The sequence below is a fragment of the Scomber scombrus genome, chromosome 13 (genome assembly GCF_963691925.1).
Source record: "Scomber scombrus chromosome 13, fScoSco1.1, whole genome shotgun sequence".
NCBI lineage: Eukaryota > Metazoa > Chordata > Actinopteri > Scombriformes > Scombridae > Scomber > Scomber scombrus.
In genome coordinates this window covers 107,589-134,501 of record NC_084982.1, presented here as the reverse complement: position 1 = coordinate 134,501, position 26,913 = coordinate 107,589, and the positions used below count along the sequence as shown (strand labels likewise).

Here is a 26,913-nt window from a genome sequence, read left to right as displayed (position 1 = left end):
GACACCGGTGAATTCTTGAGTAAAAGACTTAAACTGTGCCCCTTTTTTGGTTTTGAATTGATAATTGATTCTGAATTAAATGGGACACCACACATCTGAATTCAATAGAATTTTGAGATTCCCAAAGAGCCCAATCCTACTGTATTGAGTTGTTGTTATGCACATTCACTTAAAAAGCATACCTTGACCTTTTCTGGTCATCAACATCCAGTTGTGCACACATTGTCACATTGTTAGAGTTGGATGACTAAGCAGGACTGCTACCTGGCCAGCAACATTATGAATGATGAGATGATGACATCTTGCTCCTAGGTCCCAGGACATAGTGAAAAGTAATAACAACAAATCAGTTGCATTGACCAGCAACTATAAAAAAAAATCTGAATAATTTAAAGTGCGTATGCAGTTATTGCACATAAGTGCACTTGAGGTCAAATTGTTGTGATGGCAGTGGAGAGGTGAGGGGTGTAAATATATACTGTAAATGTACAGAAACTATTTGACAACCATCTAGTGCCAAATCACAACAGAGATCATCTCAAGGCACTTTTAAAGAGGAGAGAGAGAGGATAGGAGAGAGAAGCACATTGGAAAAAAAAAATCCGACCCTTACTAAACACAGCACAAAAAAATTGTGTTTGGTAGAATATTTCTTGTTTCTTGTCTTATTTTTTTGTAACAATGCTTCTTGGCAATTAATCCTATAACGTTGGAAAGCCTGTTTATTTCCCTTTTTAAATGGTGCCACATTTGTAAAGCTATGTTTATAAGCTTTATCAAAAAGGAAAGCTTACTCTTAAACATAGAGAGGGTGTCTGCCCCCTGGACCGAATCTGGAAGGTTGTTCCACAGGAGAGGAGCCTGATAACTGAAGGCTCTGCCTCCCATTCTACTTTTAGAGATACTAGGAACCACAAGTAAGCCTGCATGCTGGGAGCGCAGTGTTCTAGTAGGTACATAAGGTATTATAAGCTCTTTAAGATATGATGGAGCCTGACCATTAAGAGCTTTAAAAGTAAGGAGAAGGATTTTAAATTCTATTCTAAATTTTACAGGAAGCCAATGCAGTGAAGCTAAAATAGGAGTAATATGATCTCTTTCTAGTTTTTGTTAGTACGCGTGCAGCTGCATTCTGGACCAGCTGGAGAGTCTTTAGAGACTTGTTAGGACAGCCTGATAATAATGAATTACAATAATCCAGCCTAGAAGTAACAAATGCGTGGATTAGTTTTTCAGCATCATTTTGAGACACGATGTGTCTGATTTTTGCAATGTTATAAGGAAGTCCTTGAAAATTGTTTTATGTGGGAATAGAAGGACAAATCCTGATCAAATATAACTCCTAGATTCTTTACAGTAGTGCTGGAGGCCAAAGTAATGCCATCCAGAGTAGTTATATCATTAGATAATGTGTTTCTAAAGATGTACTGTAGTTAGTATCGTCTGCATAACAATGAAAATTAGTGTTTCTGAATAATTACCTAAAGGAAGCATATATAAGGAGAATAATATTGGTCCAAGCACTGAACCCTGAGGAACACTGTGTCTAACTTTTGTTTGCATGGAGGATTTATCATTAACATTTACAAACTGAAATCTATCTGACAGATAGGATTTAAACCAGTTTAATGCTGTTCCTTTAATACCAATTAAATGTTCAAGTCTCTTTAACAGGATTTGATGATCAATAGTATCGAAGGCAGCACTAAGATCTAACAGGACGAGGACAGAGAGAAGTCCATTGTCTGATGAAGTTAAGAGGTCATTTGTAACTTTTACCAGTGCAGTTTCTGTACTATGATGAGCTCTGAATCCAGACTGAAAATCCTCAAATAAACTATTGTTATGTAGAAAGTTACACAGCTGATTGGAAACTGCTTTCTCAAGGATCTTAGAGAGAAAGGGGAGGTTAGATATACAGTGCATTCAGAAAGTATTCTAATTTCAAAATTGATTTAGTTCCTTTTTTTCTTATCAATCTACACACAATACTACGGAGCCCGTAAAGGATCATGCAGTATATTTTTAATGTTGACTGAATCGAGCGCACGTTTTTTTTTCAGATGTTTCTACAACTTGATTGGAGTCCACCTGTAGTAAATTCAATTGATTGGATAATTTGGAAAGGCCTGTCTATATTAGGGTTCACAAAATCCACGGTTCGGTTCATATCACGGTTTTGGGGTCACGGTTTTCAGTTCGATTCGGTTTATGTTGTTCTTTTCTGGGTTTTTTTTACACATAAGTCATTTATTAAGGAAACTTATAAATTAGTGCCTCAGATGAATTAACATTATTTTACACACTCTGGGATTAACCCATGGAGAAACACATCATCAGGAGGGATTCCCACCTGACCATAACTGACGAAGGAAAAGATCATAACAATATAAAGAGCTGTCACATGAAGACCATCGTGCATGCATGCTCCATAATAAATTCATTAGTTTGTTGAAGTTACTAGAAATATCCTGTGCTACTTTGTTTTTCTGCATCAGTTATTTTTTTAATATGCGCATTGATCTATTTACAGCTGCTGCTGCACGTCTCCTGTACAAACGGACCAATTTGCCTCAAAATGCTAAAATACAACAAGCCAACTCTAAAATAAAACGTGTAACTTATCCCAGGCTACATTATAAAGCCTATTTCCATAAACATATTGCAGGATAACAGAGAAAAACAGACAAGGAAACTGTTTTATTGATGCTGCTCAAATCCGTCTGTGGCACATGGAATAATAATACTAATTATAATAATAACACTAATAACGGAGTGTCTATTTGCACCCCTGGTACAAATAGCCTCGGCCACACAGCTGAACTATTTGCACCTTAGACGTATAACAACGTGAAAACATGGCGAACATTCATCTTCCACGCCAACAGAAAAAGGCGAATTTAGAAAGGTTTCATCTCTAATGTTTGTTCTAAAGACATTTCTGGCGGGAAAGTTGTATTATATTTTCATAATCTTTCTTCAGTGAATGCATAAAAGCGTCAGTTTGTCAGTTAGAAATTATTTGTTGCCAATATCTATCTTCTGTATTAGCAAACATATTGGGCTGTCACATCACTATGTAGGACCGAAGCAGTTGCGTAATGGGCAGTGTGTCCGTCATTAGTTCAGCAGACACGGTTTCGAATCTTTGCAGCAGCAGTTATATATTGATAATGTTTTCAGCGGAAAAACTCTGCTACATTTTCATAACTTTGTTGAGTAAATGCATACAACCCGAAAATATCTGAATTTAAAACCTTCAGTTTGTTATATGATGGAAATCAAATCTTGACAAACAAGTCTATGGTTGCCAAGGATACCAAATAAATTTCAGACCTCTCAATTCTCAGACATTGGCCGTGAGACACATGCATTTCAAGCTGCTCTCACACGCCACACCTGACATTTGCTTTGTTATAATCAACCTATCTGGAGATGTTGAGCGCGCTCTCAGTTCCGTAGCTGCCGGTGCTCGTACTGTTGGAAAGCTTTGCACGGAGCAAAAGCCTCCATCCTCCATAGGTCCCACGTATAATAATGTAACGCCTCTGTGTCGTGCCAAATGAAAAAAAAAAAAAAACTTCACTGGGTTATTGGCAAGACTTACGTTGCGCGTGTCATGAACCGAACAAACCGAACAATACACATGTGCCAGAACCGTGACAAGCGTACTGAACGGGACAGATTTTTTTAATGAACCGTTCCACCCATAGTCTATATCCCACTGTTGAGGGTGCATGTCAGAGCAGAAACCAAGGCATGAAATCAAAGGAACTGTCTGTAGACCTCCGAGACAGGATTGTATCGAGGCACAGTTCTCGGGAAGGGTACAAAAAACATTACTGCAGCATTGAGGGTCCCGAAGACCATAGTGGTTGCCATCATTCGTAATTGGAAGAAGTTTGGAACCACCAGGACTCTTCCTAGAGCTGGCCAGCCAGCCAAACTGAGCAATTGGGGGAGAAGGGCCTTGGTCAGGGAGGTGACCAAGAACCCGATGGTCACTCTGATAGAGCTCCAGCATTCCTCTTTGGAGATGGGAGAACATTCCAGAAGGACAACCATCTCCACCAATCAGGCCTTTATGGTAGAGTGGCCAGAGTTACTCAGTAAAAGGCACATGAAAGCCCGCATGGAGTTTGACAGAAGGCAAAGGACTCTCAGACCATGAGAAACAAGATTCTTTGGTCTGATCAAACCAAGATTGAACCCTTTAGCCTGAATGCAAAGCGTCATGTCTGGAGGAAACCAGGCACCTCTCATCACCTGGCTAATAGCATCACTACGGTGAAGCCTGGTGGTGGCAGCATCATGCTGTGGGGATGTTTTTCAGCTGCAGGATCTGGGAGACTAGTCAGGATCGAGGGAAAGATGAACAGAGCAAAGTACAGAGAGATCCTTGATGAAAACCTGCTCCAGAGCGCTCAGGACCTCAGACTGGAGCGAAGGTTTACCTTCCAACAGGGCAATGTCTCTAAGCACATAGCCAAGACAACAAAGGAGTGGCTTCGGGACAAGTCTGAATGTCCTTGATTGGCCAAGCCAGAGACCAGACTTGAACCCGATTGAACATATCTGGAAAGAGCTGAAAATAGCTGTGCAGCGACGCTCCCCATCTAACCTGACAGAGCTTGAGAGGATCTGCAGAGAAGATTGGGAGAAATACCCTAAATACAGGTGTTCCAAGCTTGTAGCTTCATTCCCAAGAAGACTTGAGGCTGTATTTGCTGCCAAGGGTGCCTCAACAAAGTACTGAGTAAAGGGTGTGAATACATGAGATATTATTATGTATGTGATATATATTTCTGTTTTTTATTTTTAACATTTTCTAAAAAACCTTTTTCGCTTTTCATTATGGGGTATTGTGTGTAGACTGATGAGGAAAAAAAAGAATGCTGTAACATAACAAAATGTGGGGAAAGAGAAGGGGTGTGAATACTTTCCGGATGCACTGTAGGTCTATAGTTGGCTAAAACCTCTGAATCAAGAGTAGGCTTCTATAAGAAGTGATTTAATCACAGGTACCTTAAAAGGACCTTGGTACATAACATTCCTTAATGTAAGAGTATATTTTGAGTGTTAAGTCAAGCAGAAAATGTTAATTCGTTGTGTTGTAGGCCAACAGTTATGCTCAGCAGTTTGAACAAATATTATGTCCACACAAATTTTTTAATAATTTTTTTTGCATTGGAAAGCAAAGATTTTCCAACATGTTTTCCAGAGTCATGTAATCTTTATACAATGGTTTATGCCCGCTCAGACATGTGTTGCATCTTTCTGTAACTTCTAACCCACTGTGATCACACAGTACAGGTGTTGTAATTACACTGTATATATGTTGATTTTCTCATGAAGTTCAAGAAAACTGAGATGTGCAAAGAAAAACTATGAATTGCAATCCCAAATTTAAAAGCACAGCCACTACAGTCACACTGAGGCTTCAAATAAAAATTTAAATTATTTGTATTTCACATGATATTCCTGATTTATTTTCTTATATTTTTGGACTAATTAAAACCCTAACCTTTTTTCATAGTTTTTTTTAAATTGTTGGGTAGTTCACTAGTCTTTGTCTTTGCTTTTTAAGGGACAAAATGGATTGAGGAATTATCTATAGCGGAAGAATGAAGATTAGGGGCCCCATTTTAACGATCTATAGCGCATGGCGCGAATCGTCAGGCACATGGTCTAAAAGGGTTGGATTTAAGTCCCCTCATTAATCATAGGTGTGTTTTGGGTGTAACACGCAGTAAACCAATCTCCCATTTCCTTTAAAAGCCAGGAGCGTCACTTTGGCAGATTGCTATTATAATGGTGCTTTTGTCAAACAATGTGTTTCAAGAATAAAACATGAGTTACTTGGGCTGAAAGAAAGTTTGCTGATGAGCTGCTAACCTCACATTGAATTCATAAAGATGAAGAATATGGAGATATAACCAACCAGTCTGTTAGTGTAGAGGTGTGTGTGGTTATACTGCAGCAGCCTGGTGTCATCAGCTGATTTAATAAACAGTGAACAGCTGTGTGTAATGGCATTGTGCTCTGTGCAGCATCTCAGAGGCTGCAGACTTATCAACATATCAGTCCTACAGTATAAACAGCTGTGGATAACAGACACTGTAAGAATCAGCCACATTCATTAACAGATTAATACAGATGTTTTAACCTCAAATGTGCAGATGCACTTCTTGTTGATAAAATCACAAAGTGGCAGCGAGGCAGACGTGGTTCTGAGACCCATTCTCCACAAAAACACCAACAACTGGCTTTGTGCTCCATATTTTCACGTCTCCTCCTTTCAGGTCACCCTGCATACAGCTGCACACCACACAGACGCTGTGGCGCTTTGTTTTTATTTATGTATCTTTAATTACAGTTTGAGTTCTTTTTAAAATGGTTTTCTTCAGTCATGGACTAACAGGTAAACTCAGCAGGGTTTTAATTGTTGAAAGTACAGAAACCTGATCAATATCATCTCACAAATATTTGTTAAATATTGTTCATAAACTGTTTTAATTATGTAATAACCCCTCATACAGTTGTTAGGACTGTCCGCAGCGGCACTCTCCAATGTGCTGAACCCCCCACAAACAATAGCAACGTTTATTTGTTTGTATGTTTGTGTGCTGCTGCCTGTCCCTGTGTGTGTAACAGGCAGAGTGTACGCGCACTGTAGACCTGCCTACAATGTGCCTACAACGTGCCTGACCACACCTCATTTTGAGATCAACACGCCTATGGGCGCACAGACCAGTGCAAGTGCATTTGCTATTTAGACAACGCGGGCACATGGCGAGAAAATGACAACTGCATCGGGGCAAACTAACAAAAACACGTGTGTTGCGCCCGCCATCCGCTGTGCCCTGATGCAAGATGGGGCCCAAAGTCTGAAAAGTATCTAACTCACAAAGGCAATAACAAGTTATCAGACAAGTCAAAAATATACCTGATTATGTTCCTTAATAAAACTGCTTGTTAGATAATTATTAAGTGTAATAATAATTAAAAAGCTTATATAATTATCACTTGATTACTATATTTTAGCTCCACATAGTTAATGACCTAAATTAGAACTATTCATGTACTATTCTTCTGTTTATTATTAACTGTCATTTTATTTTTCACTCTTTGTTGTTGTTTTTTGCTTCCAGTACACACTTAATTTATCTATTACATATCTTTCCCACAAAATGATCCTTATTATCATGCCCACATGTAAAATTTTCCATATGTTTGTTAAAAAAAATAATTTAAGACTAAACATGTAAGCGATTGCACCAGTCATCCCTCCAACAACTCTCTTTCCTGCGTGCAGATACCTTCCCTTTGGCAATGCAAGACCTTCTGTGCATGAACAATGACTTCCCTCCTCGAGCCCACTGTCTGGTCAGATGGTAAGTTCAGTTATTCAGTACATGCAACAGAGGCCAGGTTACTCACAGTTATTTAGAAAATCAGACCTGGTTTCTGTGAAAGTGCTAACATGGGTCAGTTCCGTAATAAGATTTCACTTCCACCTTAATCTTTTTTGGAGTATGGCTTACTTCATTGAGAGCACAGTTTAACCTAACAGCAGAACCTGCCTGAAATTCTGTCAACTGTCAATGATTATTGATTAATAATAATCCCCCTTCGATCACAAAAATGCTTATTAAATCATGTTAAACTGAACTAGAATATTTTCATTTTCTGAAGAAAATTCATGTAAGAGATGGAAGTTGTTTTAGCTGCTGCTGCTGCTGCTGTTCCAGGAGCAATTTAAAAAAAATGTTTTATCACCACTTACAGGTGAAATAGTATCAAATGTGATAGACTTGTTCAGTGTCCCCCTCTTTACATCTCTGCTGAATTTGGTTATTACTGAATATTACATTTAAGCAATGTGGCAGTTAATACGTAGTATGGTGGTGTTTTTTATAGAAGGTTGGGCTGTTGTAGCTCTGCTTCTATACACTGCACATTATCATGGAAAATGTCTGTACCAAGTTTCATTATATTAATGTCAACAGAATTTCAGAAATATCATGTTATTTTAGTACTCCCTTTGTGAAGAATCGTATCAAATGTTATGCAGTTTTGCTGTGCAGATTTGTATACAACATTCCACAATTCGGCTGGAGTGAAATTTAGTGTTGAAGAGTAATGGCCTGTTAAGTGCATCAGGCAATGCCTTCGAAATTTTAGTGACCAATTACAGACAAATGCTGTGCTGCAGCCCTGCCTTCAAAGCCCCTCCCCACAGAGGAACTTGCCGTGCACGAGCAGGCTTGTAACCACAGTAACAGAGGAATCTAAACCGTACTCTAATTTAATTCAAAGAGACCAAACAGTCCCACATGAGCAAGCACTTGATGACAGCGATAAGAAACCTCAGGCAGAACCGGGCTCAAGGCTGACGGCCATCTGTCTTGACTGGTTGGGAATGAGAGGGATAGAAGGAGAGGAGGGAGGAATGAGTAGGTTCATAGGGTACTATGAGCTCTTTAAGATAAGATAGAGCCTGACCATTAAGAGCTTTGAAATTGAGGAGAAGGATTTTTAATTATATTGTTGATTTACAGGCCAATGCAGTGAAGCTAAAATGGAGTAATATGATCTCTTTCTAGTTTTTGTCAGAACGCGTGCAGCTGCATTCTGGACCAGTTGGAGAGTCTTTAGAGATTTGTTAGGACAGCCTGATAATAATGAATTACAATAATCCAGCCTAGAAGTAACAAATGCATGGATTAGTTTTTCAGCATCATTTTAAGACAGGATGTGTCTGATTTTTTTTAAATGTTACGTAGATGAAAAAAGGCAGGCCTTTAAATTAATTAATTATCTGATAGTAAGAATCTAGTTAGAATCTTATAATTAAAGAATTTCATGAAGTCGTCACTACTGAGAGTTATAAGAATACAGGGATCGACACAGTTATGACACTGTCAGGCTGGCCAAAGTGCTGAAAAGAAACCTCAGGCTGTTTTCATTCTAATCTTTTAATGATGAGTAATAGGCAGCTCTGGTATTACAGAGAGCCTTCTTACATGTTTTAAGACAGTTTTACCAGACTAAGCGAGATTCTTCCAGTTTGGTGGAAAGCCATATTCTTTCAAGTTTTCACAATGTTAGCTTTCATTTTTGAGTTTGACAATTAAACCACAGAGCTGTTAAAATGTAGCTATCCCCCTTTTCTTTCCTCTCCCTCTCTAACTACTAACCCATACAGTACGTACACATCCACATGTCCCTGTCTTGTTCCAGTCGTTCTGTTGATTTCTTTCTTCACATCAAACAAACTGCTTGTATCACTGCAATTATATTGACTTGTATGGTTTTCATAGCCCTAACAAATAGTCCCTTAGCTTTTAAACATTCTTCCCATACCCTTTCCACTATAAATTTTGATATAGTAAAAATCATATAAATTTACTGTAATATGCTAGAAAGAATAAAAGTAATAGCACAATGTCCCCAAAGAGCTGAGGATTTTGAATTACATATTTGACATACATTAAGAGTAATATAAAATCAGTCTGCACACCACCAAGGTGAACCGGTGTGGACTTGATTTTATTGAAGACAACAGAAGTGCAGAAATATCATGTTATCTTATACTACTGCACCCATTTGGGAACATTTGTTGTAGTATATCATGTTTTGTTATAGAAGGCTGACTTCCTGCTGTCGATAAGTGGCACTATGACTCAATATTGGCATTTAGTTGTATTCGGGCCATGACCCCCATATCAAGCATGAGAAATTTGGGGCAGATTATGTAATGTAGTGTTACAACAATTTACTGTTTAATGACCCAAAAATGTTTTGGGCAAAACTGACCGGCCACCCCAAGGGCGTTCCATGGAATTTAGTCTTTTTGAACTACCAAATTTAAAGTCCCTCGGGTTTATTCTGTAGGAGTTCGTTAAAGTATAAACACAATAGTGAAGATGACAATGGTGTGAAATCATATTTTAATCTGATTATCAGAGTTAGTTTCCTTATATGTACATAAAATAGCTAACTATATTAATTGTTATCAGTTGTATAATTAAATACTGTTTTAAGCTAATGTCAGCTGTGAATGCATGTAGAATAATGTTAAATATGTTCATCTGTAACTTGGATTGTGTTGACAGGTATGGTATACGAGAGTTTGTTGTCATTTCCCCTGGAACCAACTGTGAGGCCATCATCAGCGAGTCCAAATGCAATCTGCTTCTCAGTTCCATCTCCATTTCTCTGGCCAACAGTAGCTGGTGAGTCACCTTCATCGCTCACTATAATCATAATACAAATGTTTGTTTATGTATTGGTTTGTTGTGTGTTTGAAAGAATCAGTTGTTTGTTTTTTACTGTGTGTAAAACAGTGTTTGCCTTGTGATTTATGACTAATTCCAGGGACAACTAGAACATTTGCTTTTTATGTGAGAGCTGGAAGGAGTTACCTGCAGCTGCTCTAGCTGCAAAAGCTGAATGTGGTTACCATGGAAGATTACATTAATGAGATGATGGCAGTTAACAAGTAGTATGGTTTTACTAATGACCACAAGGTGAGGCTATGGGTGCAATGCTTCAGAATGCCACATTCTCATAGAGAACTTATGCACCAGGTTTCATTTTCTTAAAAACAGAATTAATATCATGTTTTGATATTACTTTTGCATAATAATGAGTATAATTGTAATAATTGGTATAATAATGATTGGTATAATTGTATGAAATTTTACACATTGTGCATGTAACTTGATGTACAACATTCCCAAATTTGGTTGCAATACAGTGTTGTATGGAAGAGTTGTTGTCTGTTGCATCAGGCCATGCCTTCAAAAGTTTGGTAACCAATTCCAGACACAAGCAGCAAGTGACACCTTAAAAAACAAAGTCTTAGCTTTTGTTTTTGGTAATCTAAATATGGTACCAAATTTGGTGAAGATTAGATGAAATATGTGCCAAACAAAGCAAAAAAAGGGTTTACCAAAAATCCAAAATTGTAGAAAAACTTTCTAGGTCCTAATAGGCATGGCCTTTATCAGTCAAATTGGAACAATTGTTGCAAATATTGCTTTGTCACACCTCACAATTCATGAGTTATTAGCCAAAGCATAAAACACCTAATAACTGACCACAAGGTGGTGCTATAGGTAACATACTTTATTATGTTACCCATGGGATGTAATGTGTAAATACTTGACCACTGGTAGTTTTTTTTTAGAATATTCCACTTGTAGACTTTCCATTATACATTTTAATACTTAAAAAAAATATTAAAAAGTGTAAAAGATATAGAAAACCCAATGATAGTAGTACTGTTCTTAAAAAGCTGAATATAATTGTGTTACAATGTGTTGTCGTGTGCACAGTTTTGATGTGCTCTGACAGATTATTGAGACAATTCAGTTGTGTCCACTGTGAATAATGTGGATAAATTGCTGGTTTGTTTCCAACCTGTTTAATTGTCTGCCTGCTTGTGTTTGTTGACCTCCTGGACCTATTTATAGCGATGCTTCAGTGTTTTCCTCAACAAGTACAAGTGATTGTTATAACAGATAGAATCAGAATCAACACTAGAAAAGTAAATACAGAGTTTTAATAAATTGTAGTTTTTACTTAGTAATAGTCTAGAGCAGGGGTGTCAAACTCATTCAGGTCAAGGGCCACATACAACACAACTTGATCTCAAGAGGGCCGGACCAGTGAAACCATTTCATCAACAACTTTTAAATAAAAACACCTCTTGAATGTTTCCCTTTTTTACTGTAAGGAAGTACATTCTGAAAACCATCACATTTTATGATCCACCCATTCACTGTACATTTCAACAGAAAGTTAGTGCAAGTTCAACATTATACCTCAGTTTTTTTGACATTCAGTGTACAGTACAAGTATTGCATTCTGAGTACTTGTCACAACAACTGCTATTTTTCCGATCATTAATTAGTTGAAAATGTAATTTACTGCTGTGGTGTCTGTCATCAGCCCCAACTCAAGGAGCTCAGTGATATTCAAAGTCTCATCGACACCACAAATTAATATGGCCAGTTGAGCAACATCTGCAACATGTAATGTCCTCATCCTGTCCCGTGCTCTCGTCAGTTGGGAACAAAAATGCAACAAATGACAAATTAAAGTTTCTCCTCAGATTGATGTTGGCAAAAGCCTGTCGATTGCTGGGATTAAGCATGGGCCGGTTACCGGTTTCAAGGTATACCACGGCATGAAAAAGTCACGGTTTCAAAACCCCTACAATTTTCCGTCATACCGTTCCTGCGGTATGAGCAGGTTTTTTTTTAGTTTTTTTTTTTTTAAATGTGATGTCTCGTCAGAGAGAGAGTGGAGGTCCGTCAGGTCGCGTGCAGCTGCAGCGTAAATTACCCCTCCCCCCGCGCACCTCCGGTTGCTGTAACAAGCAGGTAGTTCTGCAGGCTGTATGATGGCTGAAGGAGGCGAGACCCATGAACTTTTGGGACGTATGGGAATACTTCTGCTACCGTAAAAAGACAGACGGCCACGGCTTGGAGGAAGAAGGTTGTTTTTTTTCACTAAAAATAATTCATTTATGTCGTGACTTGAGTTGCAGGTTTAGCCTCAGTTAAAGGACTGCATTAAGGACTGAACTTATTTTTTTATTTTTTATTTAGAAAGAATTCAGTTATTTTTTATTTTAAATACATATTTACTAATGTTCCATCATGTTATATAATAAAAATAAAAGACTGTAGAATGGAAAAGTTTTCATTTATTTTGTTTTTAATTACAGACATTTCAAAATAACACATTTTAGAGCTGTAATCATAATACTGTGAAACCGTGATATTTTTGCTTAAGGTTATCATACCATCACAATCTCATACAGGCCCATGCCTAGCTGGGATACACGACTTCTGCAGCCTTCAGCATGCATGTCTTCATAAACTCAGAGTATGGCTTTGATGTTGATGCTATTTCATTAGCAATAAGGTAGCTAGCTCTCACTGCTGCATTGCTGATCTCTCGGCTACGGCTAAAAACTGACTGCTGTTTCCTAAAACCCGCCAACAATTCATTTATCTTGTCTGTTCTCAGTTGTCCTTGCAAGTTCTTGTATTTTTTGCCATATAAGTCTGACAGTGTCGCCGAATATTATATTCCTTGCGCACTGAGAGGTGCAGTGAACATACTAAGCACACTGCCTTCCCATTTATCTCTGAAGAGATGAAAACTGGTCTATTTTTCTTTGGAAAACTTGACACTCTGTTTCCACTTTTCTCCTCTTTAACAGACATTTTCCACCACTGGTGTGTTGGTTAAACTGGTGACCATATTAACTGGTGACTTTCTCATATTACAAGATACTTAACGGGAGTTGATTGAACACAATTTACCTTGCATAAAGTGGTTAGCGTAACTTGAATATTACACACCTATGAGTATGTATTTAAAGGGGATTACATTTCAATTAACGGCTTTTAGGAGGACGCCTATGTGGAAGTCACCCGTTAACATGGTCACCAGTTAAACCCAAACACTGGCAGCTCCTGAGAGCAAGCGGGAGCATAATAAGGCCTGCTGCTCTTATTAGGACAGTGCGACCCCCTGTAGAAAAATCACGAATAAATGCATTTTATTGAAAAATTGGAAATTACTTTTTTCTGCAATTTTCCTACTTTGCAAAGGTACTCAGGGTCCCGTTTTCTGGACTGGGCTCATTGGGTTTCTGAAATAGTATTAAAGCACACTTTTCATCACTTTACAGCTGTTCCTGGCTCAGACTGACTTTCTACCGCAATTTCTGTTTTAGCTTCTAAGAAGGCTTGTTTACTTTTTCTGTTTGAACATTATATCTTTGTATAAGACACAGAGACAGCAGTTATTATTAACACAGAGTGACCAACAAGCCACCACCCACTTGCATTATGCAGTTTTTAAAACAAACAGCAGACAGACTGGGGCCACTTTCATGGGACAGATGAATGAATCAGAGGATGATAAATGACATTAATTTACATGTCTATCATAAAATAATAATCTGTCAGACAGAAGTAGCTAGCAAAAATTCTTCAATGGAGTTCACTTTTTTCTTTTAATTGATATTGTTGTTTTAACCATCCATTTTATCTATTGTTGCTGCTTTACATTACATTAATGTTGTAGCTTGATAGTTTGGATAGCTTGAATGCTGATGCATTTCCACTGTGTGTTGTTTGTCAGCAATTAACAATTAACAGTAATTAACACAATTCAAGATAAAGTTCTGTATACTGGTCTGTCAGACCTTTTAAAATGAAGGCTTTTTACATTTCCAGGGAGTGAGTGAAGTAACTAGAAGAGAGGAGACAGAAACGAGGAAATTCAGGATATAAAGTTGTTGAAAGAAAAAGGAGAAAATGAAGAACTGATTCCAAATAAAGTTTAAGGAGGAAAGAGAAACACATAGAAGCAGTCCATGTATCAGGTGATGGAGAGACATGAACAAATAGAAAGCAGAAAGACATGGTAATGTTTAACTTACATCTGTATCTTGACAATTACTGTTATGGTAAATATTTACAAGTCTACAATATGTCAGTATATCAAAATACACACTAAATGGCTTCCCCAATAAGAAGTGTTATAAAAAGATTTACAAATCTTTTAGTTTCAGTTTTTAGTTTTATGGAAGCGTATCCGCACCTTTATTCAAATTGTATTTTTTGGTTAAAAAATACAATGAAGTACAACAGGGCCCCCGCTTATTGGATTGCATTTTGCCAATACGCTTTATCTGCACCAAAATTCAATTGAGAATGCAATATGTCAGTTCCCTCATCAAGGCGGGTCTTCCTTAACGACGTCACTTCTGTGACTTCTCAGCTGTGTCCAGATATTGGCTAATACAAGTAGACATACCCATGTAACCAGCCAGGGACCTAGAATAGGGAGCTAGGTTGAGTCATAAGAACCAGCAGTTAGCATAATTTATTATGACCGAAAAATGTGCACCTCTTTTAAAAATAATCTAGTGTGTTCATATTGGAGAGTTACAGTATATTGTGATTTTACTCATTATTTTTCAAAGTCCAGTTTGGTTTACAGAGTGAACGTGCAGTTGCTCTGTGATATACTTGATGCTGTGTAGCATCAGAGGATACTGGCTGGTTAGGAGATCCTGCCACTGGAACGGATATAGATAATGTATTTAATTCCACATAATAATGTCTACATCTTTTTATCTTGTGCAATCAGCCAGGTACCCATGTTTGTGCAGATCCAGCAGAAGTGGAGGCGAATGTACATTGGAGAGTGCCAGGGACCAGGCGTGCGCACTGAATTTGAGATGGTCCATCTCCGCAAGGTTCCAAGCCAGTACAACCACCTGTCTGGACTGCTTGACATCTTCAAGTCTAAGACAGTAAGTGCTATGGGACAAGGTTCAAACAGAAAAACAATGACTTAATGGAATAAATGTAATGTATCATACAGCTTTAAATTTAACACATGCTCATTTAGCCTTTTGATAGAGGGTGTTTATATTTTGTGTTCTCTGGGGATTACAAATGAAAGGGCAAGAATTTCCTATTTTCAGGTTCATGTTAAATGATTCTTTACTTTCAAACCCAGCTTTTTGGTTGTGGTTAAAGTGAACTGTAGTACCTGTTTGGTTTGGTCGATTTAGGCTGGTCTAAAAACTATCAATATGATCCATGCAAATGCCAACCAATCAACAGTTCTGAGACAAAAAAAGACTGAGAAAAAGGAGAGTCTGTGAATATACAGACGTGGACAAATTTGTTGAAACAATGCTTCATTCCTCTTGACAATTGATCAAGTTAAAAGCAATTGTCTAATGTATACCTGTCTACACATGTCTTCAATCTTATAATCATTCATTGTAGTCATTCAGCCTATTTAAATGGATAAAAATAGTCACACTGCTGTTTTGTATCACGGGTGCACTACACTGAACATAGACCAGAGAAAGCAAAGGACGGGTCTCCAACCCTGCACCTAGATAGCTCCTGCCCTGCTTGTTTAAGGTACTTCCCCACTCTAACACACCTGATTCTAATAAAGAACTTGTTATCAAGTCCTTAATAATTAGTTCATTATTAGAATCAGGTATGTTAGAGTGGGGCGATACCTAAAACATGCAGGGCAGTAGCTCTCCAGGAACAGGGTTGGTGACCATGGGCTTAAGCTGTCAAACAGTGTGGCATCATGTATGACATGAGGGTGTCTCTCCTCAGGGCTGTACCCTGTCCCCTCTACCTCCAATCAACATTGCCATCCGTTTCACGTATATTCTCCAGGACTGGCAACAGTATTCATGGCCACAACAGCCCCCAGGTAGGTGCATGCAGAATGAGAATGATAAGTGTTGCACCAATTATCTCAAAGATCTGTCTCTTCTACAATATCATGATCACAATGTCCAATTTAATTGTTGAAAGTAAACGTGATGATTGTCATCTCAAATATGTTTTAAATATTGTTCCAAAACAGTTTTAATCATCTTAACCCCTCATACAGTTGTGAAGACTGTGAGTGGCTCTCTGCAAGGTGCTGACCCCCCCACATACAAACATACAGAGTAGTGGAGGGCTCATTCTAATTTAATCGGTTAATTTTGCAATTAATTCTGATATATATATAAAGCCATAAAAACTAAACCATTGTGACATGTATTTTTTTTTAAATATGTTGATGTAGTCCTTTATTGTTATTTTTTGTATATCTGTGTGCCGCTGCCTGTCCGTGTGTGTAACGGGCAGAGTGTGCGCTCATTGTGCACCTGCCTATTAAAATGTTTATGTGCCAGTGACTTCAGACCTGGTTTTTGTTGGTCAGTGGCCCAATCGCTTTCCTCTGCCTCAAAATAGCAACGTGCCAACAATGCGCATGACCACATATTTGGTATACACCAGTGACGTGCGGTGAGGTCAGTGTCTGGGTAGGCAGTGGGCATTCAAAAATCTAAACCCCACCCAAATATACACATAAAATGTTGTATCCAATATAGTGTCTGTAAGCTCAATAAGCTGCTTTAAATATCTGAAATACAGGACCATGCTGGCGTAAATTACACATGTAAGAGCCTGTTTGTCTGGTTTAGCTATTATGAAAGCTTATACACGAAAGCTGAGAATACAATTATAATACAATAAAATCTTGGTGTAATTACAAGGTAGAAATTAACAACACAGTGGCATTTGTTGAAATATGAGAAATTTAATTGAAATATATATCAAATAATTATTAATTTTCAAATAATGACTACAATAACAACACTAGTCTCATTGCAAGTGGCTTTAGCTACATCATTTATAAAGTGCACAAAAATCAATAATAACTGTCAACAATGCATAGATGTGTATGATGTGTATATGAGCAATTAATATAAGTACAAAACTGACATAGAAAAAAAACCACAGGACTATTTCAGAAATCAACATTCAGCCAAAGAATCAGAAATACTAAAATAACATGAATGCAAACCTTCATTGCAGCTAAAACACTTCCATTAATCTACATCATTGTAAAGTGTACATCCAAAGAAAACATATGGATGCAAATGTGTAACACTAGGTTGATCAGAGTGTGTTTTTTTAGAAGTTTTAACTGCAATTTGTTGAATGTGTGCAAAGTATCATAAATGTAAAAAATGAATGTTAGTAGAAAACAGTCATAACTTTGAAAATGTAAACCATTTTCCCTCCAACAAACAGGCCTATTTCAGAATCAACCAAGGTGACTCAAAAATACTAAACACACATGAATGCCAGCCTTAACCGAAGATAAAACACTTCACTTAAACTACATCATTGTAAGTCAAGTGCACAAGTTGAGGGGGCAACACTGCACAATGCAGACTTTACCTAGATTTGTAAATAGTAACAATAAATGCCCTCGTGGGCTTTGTATAGATTTGTTAAAAAAAAACAAGATGCCCACCGTTGAAATCAATGAAGATGAAAAGTAGAGCTTTCACCATTCATTTCGATATAGACAAGCTTACAAGACATGCGCGGCTGTTCGATCATAGATTAAAAGGACTTTTAAAACGAAATTTGGGGCAAAATGATCATGAAAGTATGCAAATAAACTACAAATTGTGACAAGATTGAGTCTGTAAACCATTTTAATTAAATGTCACATTGTTTTGCATTTTTGGCCTTTGGCCAGGGTAGGCCTAGGTATACACCTCCCACTTGTGAGTGCACATTATGTTCAGTAGTACAAAAGTGACAAAGGCTATGTCTCCCGTCTCAGCCAGTGAACTTTGTTACTTGTTCAGATGTGTTCAGACTGGCCTCTACCACTGGTGCCAGCCACCAACAAATGACTACATATGTATTGCTTTGCTTTGATTTATTGCAGCTGTTTTTTATTATTGAATTTTTTAATTGTTGTTTTGTTTCTGTATTCTTTGTATTTGACTGTTTTTATGTTTTCTACTTGGCAGACTTTGACACACTCCTCTGTGGTGAGGTGGGAGGGGTAGAGTTTGGGAAGCTCCCTTTTGGAGCCTGTGAGGAGCCAATCAGGTAAAGGCATTGTAACTGTGATGACAATACATTCCAATAATTTGCACCTCAAACAAAACTTAAATTGCAGTATTTTCACTAGGTTTTGATAATGTTCAATAGTGTGTGCAGCAGCTATGAAAATCTAGTCACATATACACAGTCAATTGTTATGCTCAACATTAAATTGTCTTTTTGGCTGTTGTAGTGAGCTTCATCTTGCAACCACTTGGCCTCACCTGACAGAAGGCATAGTTGTGGATAATGATGTCTACAGGTGAGTGTCCAAGAATGTTTCTCTGCACTGTATCTGACCTCCACTGCAATAACACTCTGCTTTCAAGTTGTTCATCCAAAGATTATTTATTGGTAAACAATAAGAGTTTGGTCAAAAAGAAGAGTTTCTAAACACTAAAAATCGAAAAGTTAATGGAGAATAGAAAAAAAGATTTTGCCGTTTGTTTTTGGCAGTCATAAACCAAGCAAAATGTAAGTTGATGCATTTTTTCTCCATTTTGGCTGTCAATACTAAAATCCTGTTTTTCTCATCCAAAAACAAAGCTTGGCCTCCAGAATGTGTCAATGTGAAAAAAGCAGCTTGGTGTTGTAGTGTGCATGGGTAAAACGCAACCATAGTGGTAATAAAACAGATGGTGGCAGTAGCATGGTATTTCATTGGAAGAGGAAGAAGAAGAAGAAACAACATTTTTTCTCTTATCTACTTTGATAGCGTGTTTAGAGTCAAATGTAGCTATAATGTGTTGACGGAAGCTGCTGCAGAAACAAATAGTATATCATTTTTTCTTTGCTGTTTTTTTGTGGTTGACAGCTTGTCTGTCTTGCACAAATGCCTAGTAGGAGGAGAATTATCCATTTTGGGTAATATGGACAAGCTGAAACTCCTGCTGTGGGGGCATGTTGCTTTTGCTTGTCATGCACATTTTAGAATTTAGCTGTCTAATGTAAACATGGTTGAAAGGAGTTTCACATTAAGACAACAACCAACATGTCTTGTATTTCACCTCAGCTTGCTGAATCAGTGATAAAACTAACATTCGCTGTAGAATATGGGCAATGCTGATGTCACTTAGCAGGCTACACAACTAATTATCATTAGCCAAAGAAAATGCTGACATGGGAGAATAGGTCTTGATGGTGTTATATACTGTAGATGAAAACCTGAAAGAGACAACTGTACAATGTACAGTGGTGTGAAAGAAAATCTTCACCACTCTGCAGTATAGGTGCAAAATGTTGTGCTATTCTTCCTTTGTTTTTAAGCTACAGCTACCAGTTTGTTTACTTGGTGCCTCAGTACCTCTGCAGGCTCATACAAAAATGTAGACAACAGGCTAAATTATTTTACTAAATGTGCTCTCTTTATGCCCTGGCAGTGACCTTGACCCTCTCCAAGCTCCTCACTGGTCAGTCCGAGTCAGGACAGTTGAAAACCCTCAGTGTCTACTGGGTAAGATGAATCCTTTGATCTACAGCAGGCATTTTCAGATACAATTTATGAACCTATAAGATGTAAATATCCAAAAAAAAGTCAATGAAATGATATTGTTTCACCTCCTTTTACATCAAATAACCTTGTTTTTTATGTACATTGGTGCAGTGATCTGCCCTACCCCGTTTTCTTTCAAGATATTGAAAAATTGAATGTGTACTGGGAACAAGTGGGATTATCTCAACCAAATCATACATTTCTTCCTTTTTAGATTTTTTTTCATTAATGTATCAGTTAATACAATATAAAAACTGCATGTATTATTGGAAAAGCCATAGTAGCCTGCTGGTTTCAAGTTCAACTGGTCTCTGACTAAGCTTGACTGACTACAGAATAACTTAAGTTGAACTGCTTTCTGAAAATGAGGCCTTTAGAGGTTTTATATTTGAACAATGACACGTTTTTCAATGTTTTCAATTTGCTCATTGATGTTTATTTAGATCTTGGAATTAGTGTGCAATAGGTTTCATCATTCTGAAGATGATATTGAATGCATCCACATCAAGAACAAATGGCAAGCTAAAGACAAGGGCTTTTAGTACAGTGATGTTGGTCAAAATGGCCCGAAATTGAGCTAAAGCCTCCTGACACACTTAAGACCATACCCACTCACACACTGTTATTTTTAATAATGGCAGGACTCATGATCACTTTGACCCACAGGATGTTGTGTATTGGGTGCCACCTTGTCTATTTTTTCACCTTATCTTATTGTGGCCATTTAGCCCAGTTATGCACAAACTGTCACCTGCTCTCAATCTCTGAAGATAACAGGTAACAGGATTCAGGACGTAAACCAATCATTTACAGAGGGTGCTAATCGCTCAAGACAATACGTGTGAGGGTTTTGAGTGGAAGAAGTAGGGTTAATTTTCATGAGATCAGTTGTTATACTTAGACACATGTCAGTCTTGTAAAAGACAATCATAATTGGTATTGTCATAGATGGATTAAAACAGCCTTAATGTGTGTTTATTTCCCCTGTGGTGAAGGTATACATTTTCTTTGTTGAGCTTTTAAAAGTCTCCAAAAGCACTGCAATTGGTTTCAAATAGTGTGCAGACACCCTGGCCAAGCTCAAATGAGACATTCTGTTAGAGACTGTTGAATAGGAAACAACATCAAAGCTCAACCTCATTTTACTCCTTGGGAGAGGCTTCCTAACGTTCAAATCATATTTGCACACATTTACGTGTGCCATGAAACCTTTCAATACATCTGTGCAACTGCAGATGGTAAGCTATTTTGCAACTCAGTTGTGACATGCTGGTGAAGCTTAACCCATCCTTTGCCAAAAACGCCCATTTTCAACCATACTGCGCTTTTCCACTACACAGTTTCAGCACGACTCGCCTCGCCTCGGCACGGTTCCTTTTCCATTACAAAAAAGTACCTACTCAACGTGGGCGGGGTCGTCATAGCACGGCTCCGCGAAACTGCCGTGACTTCGTTTTATACGCGACACAAAACACATAAACAGTGGAGGACATTGAGGCAGTGGTGTACTTGCTGCTGTATGAGGCTTTTTGTCACACACAAAGCAAGAAAATTGAGCCGTATGGTTGTAACTATGGTTGTAACGCTGCTGCCGGTATTTAAAAATGCCAGGTTTGATTCTTGTGTGGGACGGCTCATGACGCTTCCAGCGACAACTACCAATCAGCGGCCAGCAGTGTGTCGACGTCACATTTTAGTACCGACTTGGCTCGCTTGGAACCTCACCAGAGCAGGTACTAAAAAAGTATCAGGTACCAGGTACTTTCCCTAGTGGAAACGCAAAAAGAACCGAGGCGAGTCGTGCTGGAACGGTGTAGTGGAAAAGCGCCATATGTGGTGGCTACCACCCTTCTCCATCAGCAAGGAAGAGAGCCATGGCCATGAACAGCAGTGCAAAAGGAAAACCCTCCAAATTGTGGGGAGAGGGGAATTTAATTTTGGAGGCTACTACCAGAGTCCCGTTTCCCTCTCCTCAGAAATTTAGCTCTCTCAATTATCAGTATGTTTTGGAGCACATATATTTGTGAGAGCAGTTTTTCCAACAATTGACATTCAGTCTATTGTGCGCCAGCAGGCGAGGCCACAAGTATCACATTGAGGGAACCTATTGAAAGCACTGTGTGAGGTAGCAGGTATACAGGAAAATGTTTACAAAAAAATAGTTGTTGCACTTAATGTGTGTGTGCTGTTTTGCAGTTTTGTGCCATGTGTAATATTCTTAGAGAATATGTTGTCGTACGGGTCCCTGAAGTACACACGATTGTGATTGGTCCATGTGACATATGTGTGTGTAGCCGTCGTTGTGTTGTCTTAACTTAAGAACATATTGTACAAAATAAGACATGGTGTCAGAGTGAAAGTTTTGCAACGAATGAAATGGACATCGCTGGAGTTCCTACACCTCGCATGGACTGGGATGTGAACAACCTGCCTGAAGCATGGCGCAAGTTCAAGCTCCACGTCAACTTAATGTTTTCTGGCCCGTTTAAAAAAAAAAGGGGAGGACGAAAAGTGTAGCTACCTGCTCCTTTGGGTCGGTGAAAGAGGCCGGGATATATTCAACACCTGGACGCTCACAGAGGAAGAGCAAAAGGTACTGAAATCGTACTATGACCGCTATGAATCATACGTCATGCCGAAATCAAATGTCATATTTGCTCGATACAAATTTCACGAGAAAGAAACTATAGCTGGCGGCAACAGGAGCTGAGGAGCAGACTGTTCATGCTATCGGTCGGTATCCCTCAAAGAAGGCGGCATGGAAAACGCGTCAAGACCCGACAAAAGGAAACAGTACCTCCAGGACTGAGGGAGATAGAAAGCGCCCAAAGCGTGTGGTTACTGCGGAAACAAACCTCACGGAGCAAAGTACCCCTGCCCAGCAAAAGGGAAACAATGTAAGATGGAAACCACTGGAAATGGAACCACTTCGCAAAGGTTTGTCGCTCAGAACAAAGCAAAGGAGTACACACAGTAGACTACGGCAAGAGCAAAATAGAACATGACAATAATCTCTGTGCCATGCTGCAGCGCACCAGAGAGCGAGGAGTCAAACTCAACCCAGATAAGAGCACCATCTGTGCCACCGAAGTCAGCTAATTTGGGCACAGAATCACCAAGGATGGAATAAAACCAGATCCAGCAAAGAAGAGACAGTGAAGTTAACAAAGGTGAAAAATTGAAAAAGAGCTTTATGCCATTCAGTTCGGGTGCACGCGCTTCCACCAGTACGTCTACGGCCGTCACATCACTGTGGAAAGTGACCACAAGCCACTTGAGTCCATTATGCGAAAACCTCTAGCAGTAGCACCACCAGGGCTACAAAGAATGATGCTTCAGCTACAGAGGTACGATTTTACTATCATTCACAGACCAGGCAAAGAAATTCCTGTTGCAGACACTGTCTCCAGAAAGTCACTGCCTGACCAGGACACTAGCCTCAGTGAAGGAATGGACATGCAGGTGCAGACAGTGTATAGCAACTCACCTGTCAGTGACACCAAGCTGGATGAAATCAGAGCAGAAACTGGAAAAGACACCCAGCTTGTTCTGTTAAAAAAGATAATCAAGGCGGAATGGCCTGAATCACAGAGACGAACTATCACAGATGAATGACATCATATTCAAAGGTGAGAAAATTATCATACCTACCTCACTGCGCACAGAGATGTTATCCTGAGTTCATGCAGGTCACATGGGCATGGAAAAGTGCAAACAGAGAGCCTGTGACATCATATTCTGGCCTGGGATGAACAAACAGATTGAGGAGATGGTTGGAAAATGCCACATCTGTCTCGAACACAAGCCTTCCAACACTAAGGAACCGATGATAAGCCACAAGATCCGAGACAGGCCGTGGCAAACAGTTGTTACTGACCTGTTCACCTGGAACAATGAGAACTACTTAGTCACAGTGGACTATTACAGCAGATACTTTGAGCTTGAAAAGCTACACAGCACCACAACCTCTACTGTTATCCACAAACTGAAAGCTTCCTTTGCCACACATGGAATACCAAAGACTGTAATATCAGACAATGGCCCACAGTACAAATGCAGAGAATTTGAGATTTTTGCCAACACATGGGGGTTCACACACATTACCTCCAGCCCACATTATCCTCAAAGCAACGGCCTTGCCGAGAAATCCGTGCATATTGCAAAATCTCTTATGGAAAAGGCCAAAACTGATCAGAGAGACCCATACCTGAGTCTGCTGGAGTATAGAAACACTCCTGTGGACAACTTCCAGTCACCAGTCCAGCTGCTCATGAGCCGTCGCACGCGCTCAATCCTACCCAACACACACCAGCAGCTGCAACCCAAGGTAGTCAGACATAAAGATGCTCACATCAGGAGAGTACACAGACAAGGTCAGCTAAGCCGATGTCACCACTGCATGAAGGGCAAATCATCCGATTCCAAGAGCAAGGCTACTGGAAACCAGAAGTTGTCGTCCGGCCAGCTGATACTGAAAAATCGTACCACATACGCACATCAGAGGGGGGACAAGAACATAGGCGAAACAGGCTTCACCTCCTGGACACAAAAGAAACACAAAACACTCAGACTGTTGAAAACCCTAAACATAACACACAGCATACATTACCCACTACCACATTACAGGCTTCAGAGACAACAAGAGAGACAGCCCCCCATACTGTGCGGTACCAGACAAGGTCCGGACCGGAGGTTTAAGCCCAGAGTAGTTCTGGGTTTATAGAAACATGTAACTGGCATATTAAAAAAAAATCTGTGCTATTGTTATCAGGTTATGAGAACTGTTATTCAATATGACATATGAGCAAGCTAAATGATGACTGAGATTTGTTTAATGGTTATCCTGAATTATTGCTTTATATTACGGTTACATGCTAGTGAAATGCTACAATAATGGGTTATGTATCACAGTAGCAAGAAGTTCTTAAATCTTATGTTCTTTATCTTAAGAGAAGGGGTATGTAATATTCTTAGAGAATATGTTGTCGTACGGGTCCCTGAAGTACACACAATTGTGATTGGTCCATGTGACATACAGTCCCCTCCAAAAGTATTGGAACAGTGAGGCCAATTCCTTTATTTTTGCTGTAGACTGAAAACATTTGGGTTTGACATCAGAAGATGAATATGAGACTAATATGAGAGATCAACATTTCAGCTTTTATTTCCAGGTATTTACATCTAGATCTGATACACAACTTAGAAGATAGCATTATTTGTAACGGAACACCACATTTTTAGGAGACTCTTTTGTAAGAAAAGGCTTCCGTCTTGCGACCGTACCTCATAGTTTAGACATATGAAGAATATGGGAAATTGTGCTAACATGTGGTACACAACCAGTACTTGCCAGAAATTCCTGCAGGTCCTTCAGTGGTTCTGTAGGCCTCCTGGCAGCCTCCCTGACCAGTTTTCTTCTTGTCGTTTCATAAATTTTGGAGGGACGTCCAGTTCTTGGTAACGTCACTGTTGTCCCATGTTTTTTCCATTTGCTGTCTTCACTTTGTTCCATAGTATATCTAATGCCATGGAAATGTTTTTGTACCCTTCTGACTGATACCTTTTTCATCAATGGACCACTTTGATGCTTTGTAAGCCATGGCTTTTGCTGTAAGATGCACCAAGTAAATGTCAGGAAAATCCTGCAGGCACAACTGAACTTTATTTGGGATTCACCTGAATCACTTAATTGATGGCAGGTGTGTACTGACTACTATTTAACATGAGTTTGAATGTAATTGGTTAGTTCTGAACAGAGCTACATCCCACATTATAAGAGGGTGTGCAAACTTATGCAACCACATTATTTTATTTTTTTACTTTCTATGCAAATAAAACCATCTAATTGACAAATATCAGCACAAATTGCCACAAGCAGTTAGGGGGGAGATAGTGTGTTCAGAGATTTGATGTTAACTGTGCTCTGTCTTTCCTGAATGATATCAAATTGATATTTAATGATATAACGAAAATCTTCAGTCAAACTCTGGACTACCTAAAATAATTTCAGCTACTAAAAAATAAAAATGTCCTGACAGCTCTGATGGGACCCAGGGTTCATTCATATCTTCTGCTATATTATAAAATATCCCACCGTATAAACCTGAGTCTGTGTGTAACAGCTAAATGTGCACAGCCTTTGTCTCAGTTTGGAGACACACTTATCGTTTCAGCTATGACATACAGCCAGCATTGTTGCTATCAGCTGCAGATTAGCATGAAATCTTTTATGGGTAGGTCCATAAAACGGAGCAGATTGCAGGTTCAAATGAATTCCTGAATTTTGTCAATAAATATTTTATGGGTAATATAATTTTTTTAAATGTATTTGTCTTCATTTCCGTAGTTATTTTTTATATTTTAGGTTCATGATTTACATAATACAGTTACAGAATGTATTATTTTGACGCCATTTTGCAAGTTCCACCTCTTTGGGGTCGACTGGGCAGACTCACTCTCACTCTCCTCTCTTTCTCCCCGGTGTCTGATATGATCATTTTCGTATTCATATTCTGATAGGTTTAGCAACCAGTCAATAGTACTAAAGAAAACCTGTGATCATGCCAATTTAAATAACTAATTTGGCACTATATAAATAAAGATTGATTGATTGAAGAGTGAAACAATTAATTCAACTTTCTGTTAGTTGGATTCTTAACTGTGTAAAAAGTGTTGTAAGGATTTGGCCCATTGTCTTCCCATGCAGGTGACTTTCTTAGAGAGTTCTTAAAGCTCTGTTGTAGGAAGGAGTCTACAGAAGAGGTTCTGGGAAGAGGATTGACTGAAGAGGAGGGCAAAGGTCAGGCTACTGGATGTACTGGAATAGATTACATTGTTTCTCACTGCAGTGTCACTTAGCACAATGTATTCTAAAGGATAAGTGTTTGCCATAGACCTGCCTCAAATTTTCCAATAAATCTAAATCTGCATGTTCCCTCGACACGA

At 38.8% G+C, this 26,913-nt stretch overlaps 1 protein-coding gene across 2 annotated transcripts in view; it reads left to right on the top strand.

Moving 5' to 3' along the window:
* The window catches only part of rab3gap1 (RAB3 GTPase activating protein subunit 1), an 80,273-nt gene that overhangs the window by 5,511 nt on the left and 47,849 nt on the right, over nt 1-26,913 (top strand). For both annotated transcript variants that reach the window (XM_062432382.1, XM_062432383.1), the window contains exons 5-12: nt 7,316-7,394; nt 10,119-10,238; nt 15,184-15,349; nt 16,185-16,284; nt 18,401-18,482; nt 18,670-18,738; nt 19,856-19,929; nt 26,675-26,767. In XM_062432382.1, the coding sequence (XP_062288366.1) occupies nt 7,316-7,394; nt 10,119-10,238; nt 15,184-15,349; nt 16,185-16,284; nt 18,401-18,482; nt 18,670-18,738; nt 19,856-19,929; nt 26,675-26,767 (783 nt within the window). The remainder of the gene's footprint in view (nt 1-7,315; nt 7,395-10,118; nt 10,239-15,183; nt 15,350-16,184; nt 16,285-18,400; nt 18,483-18,669; nt 18,739-19,855; nt 19,930-26,674; nt 26,768-26,913) is intronic.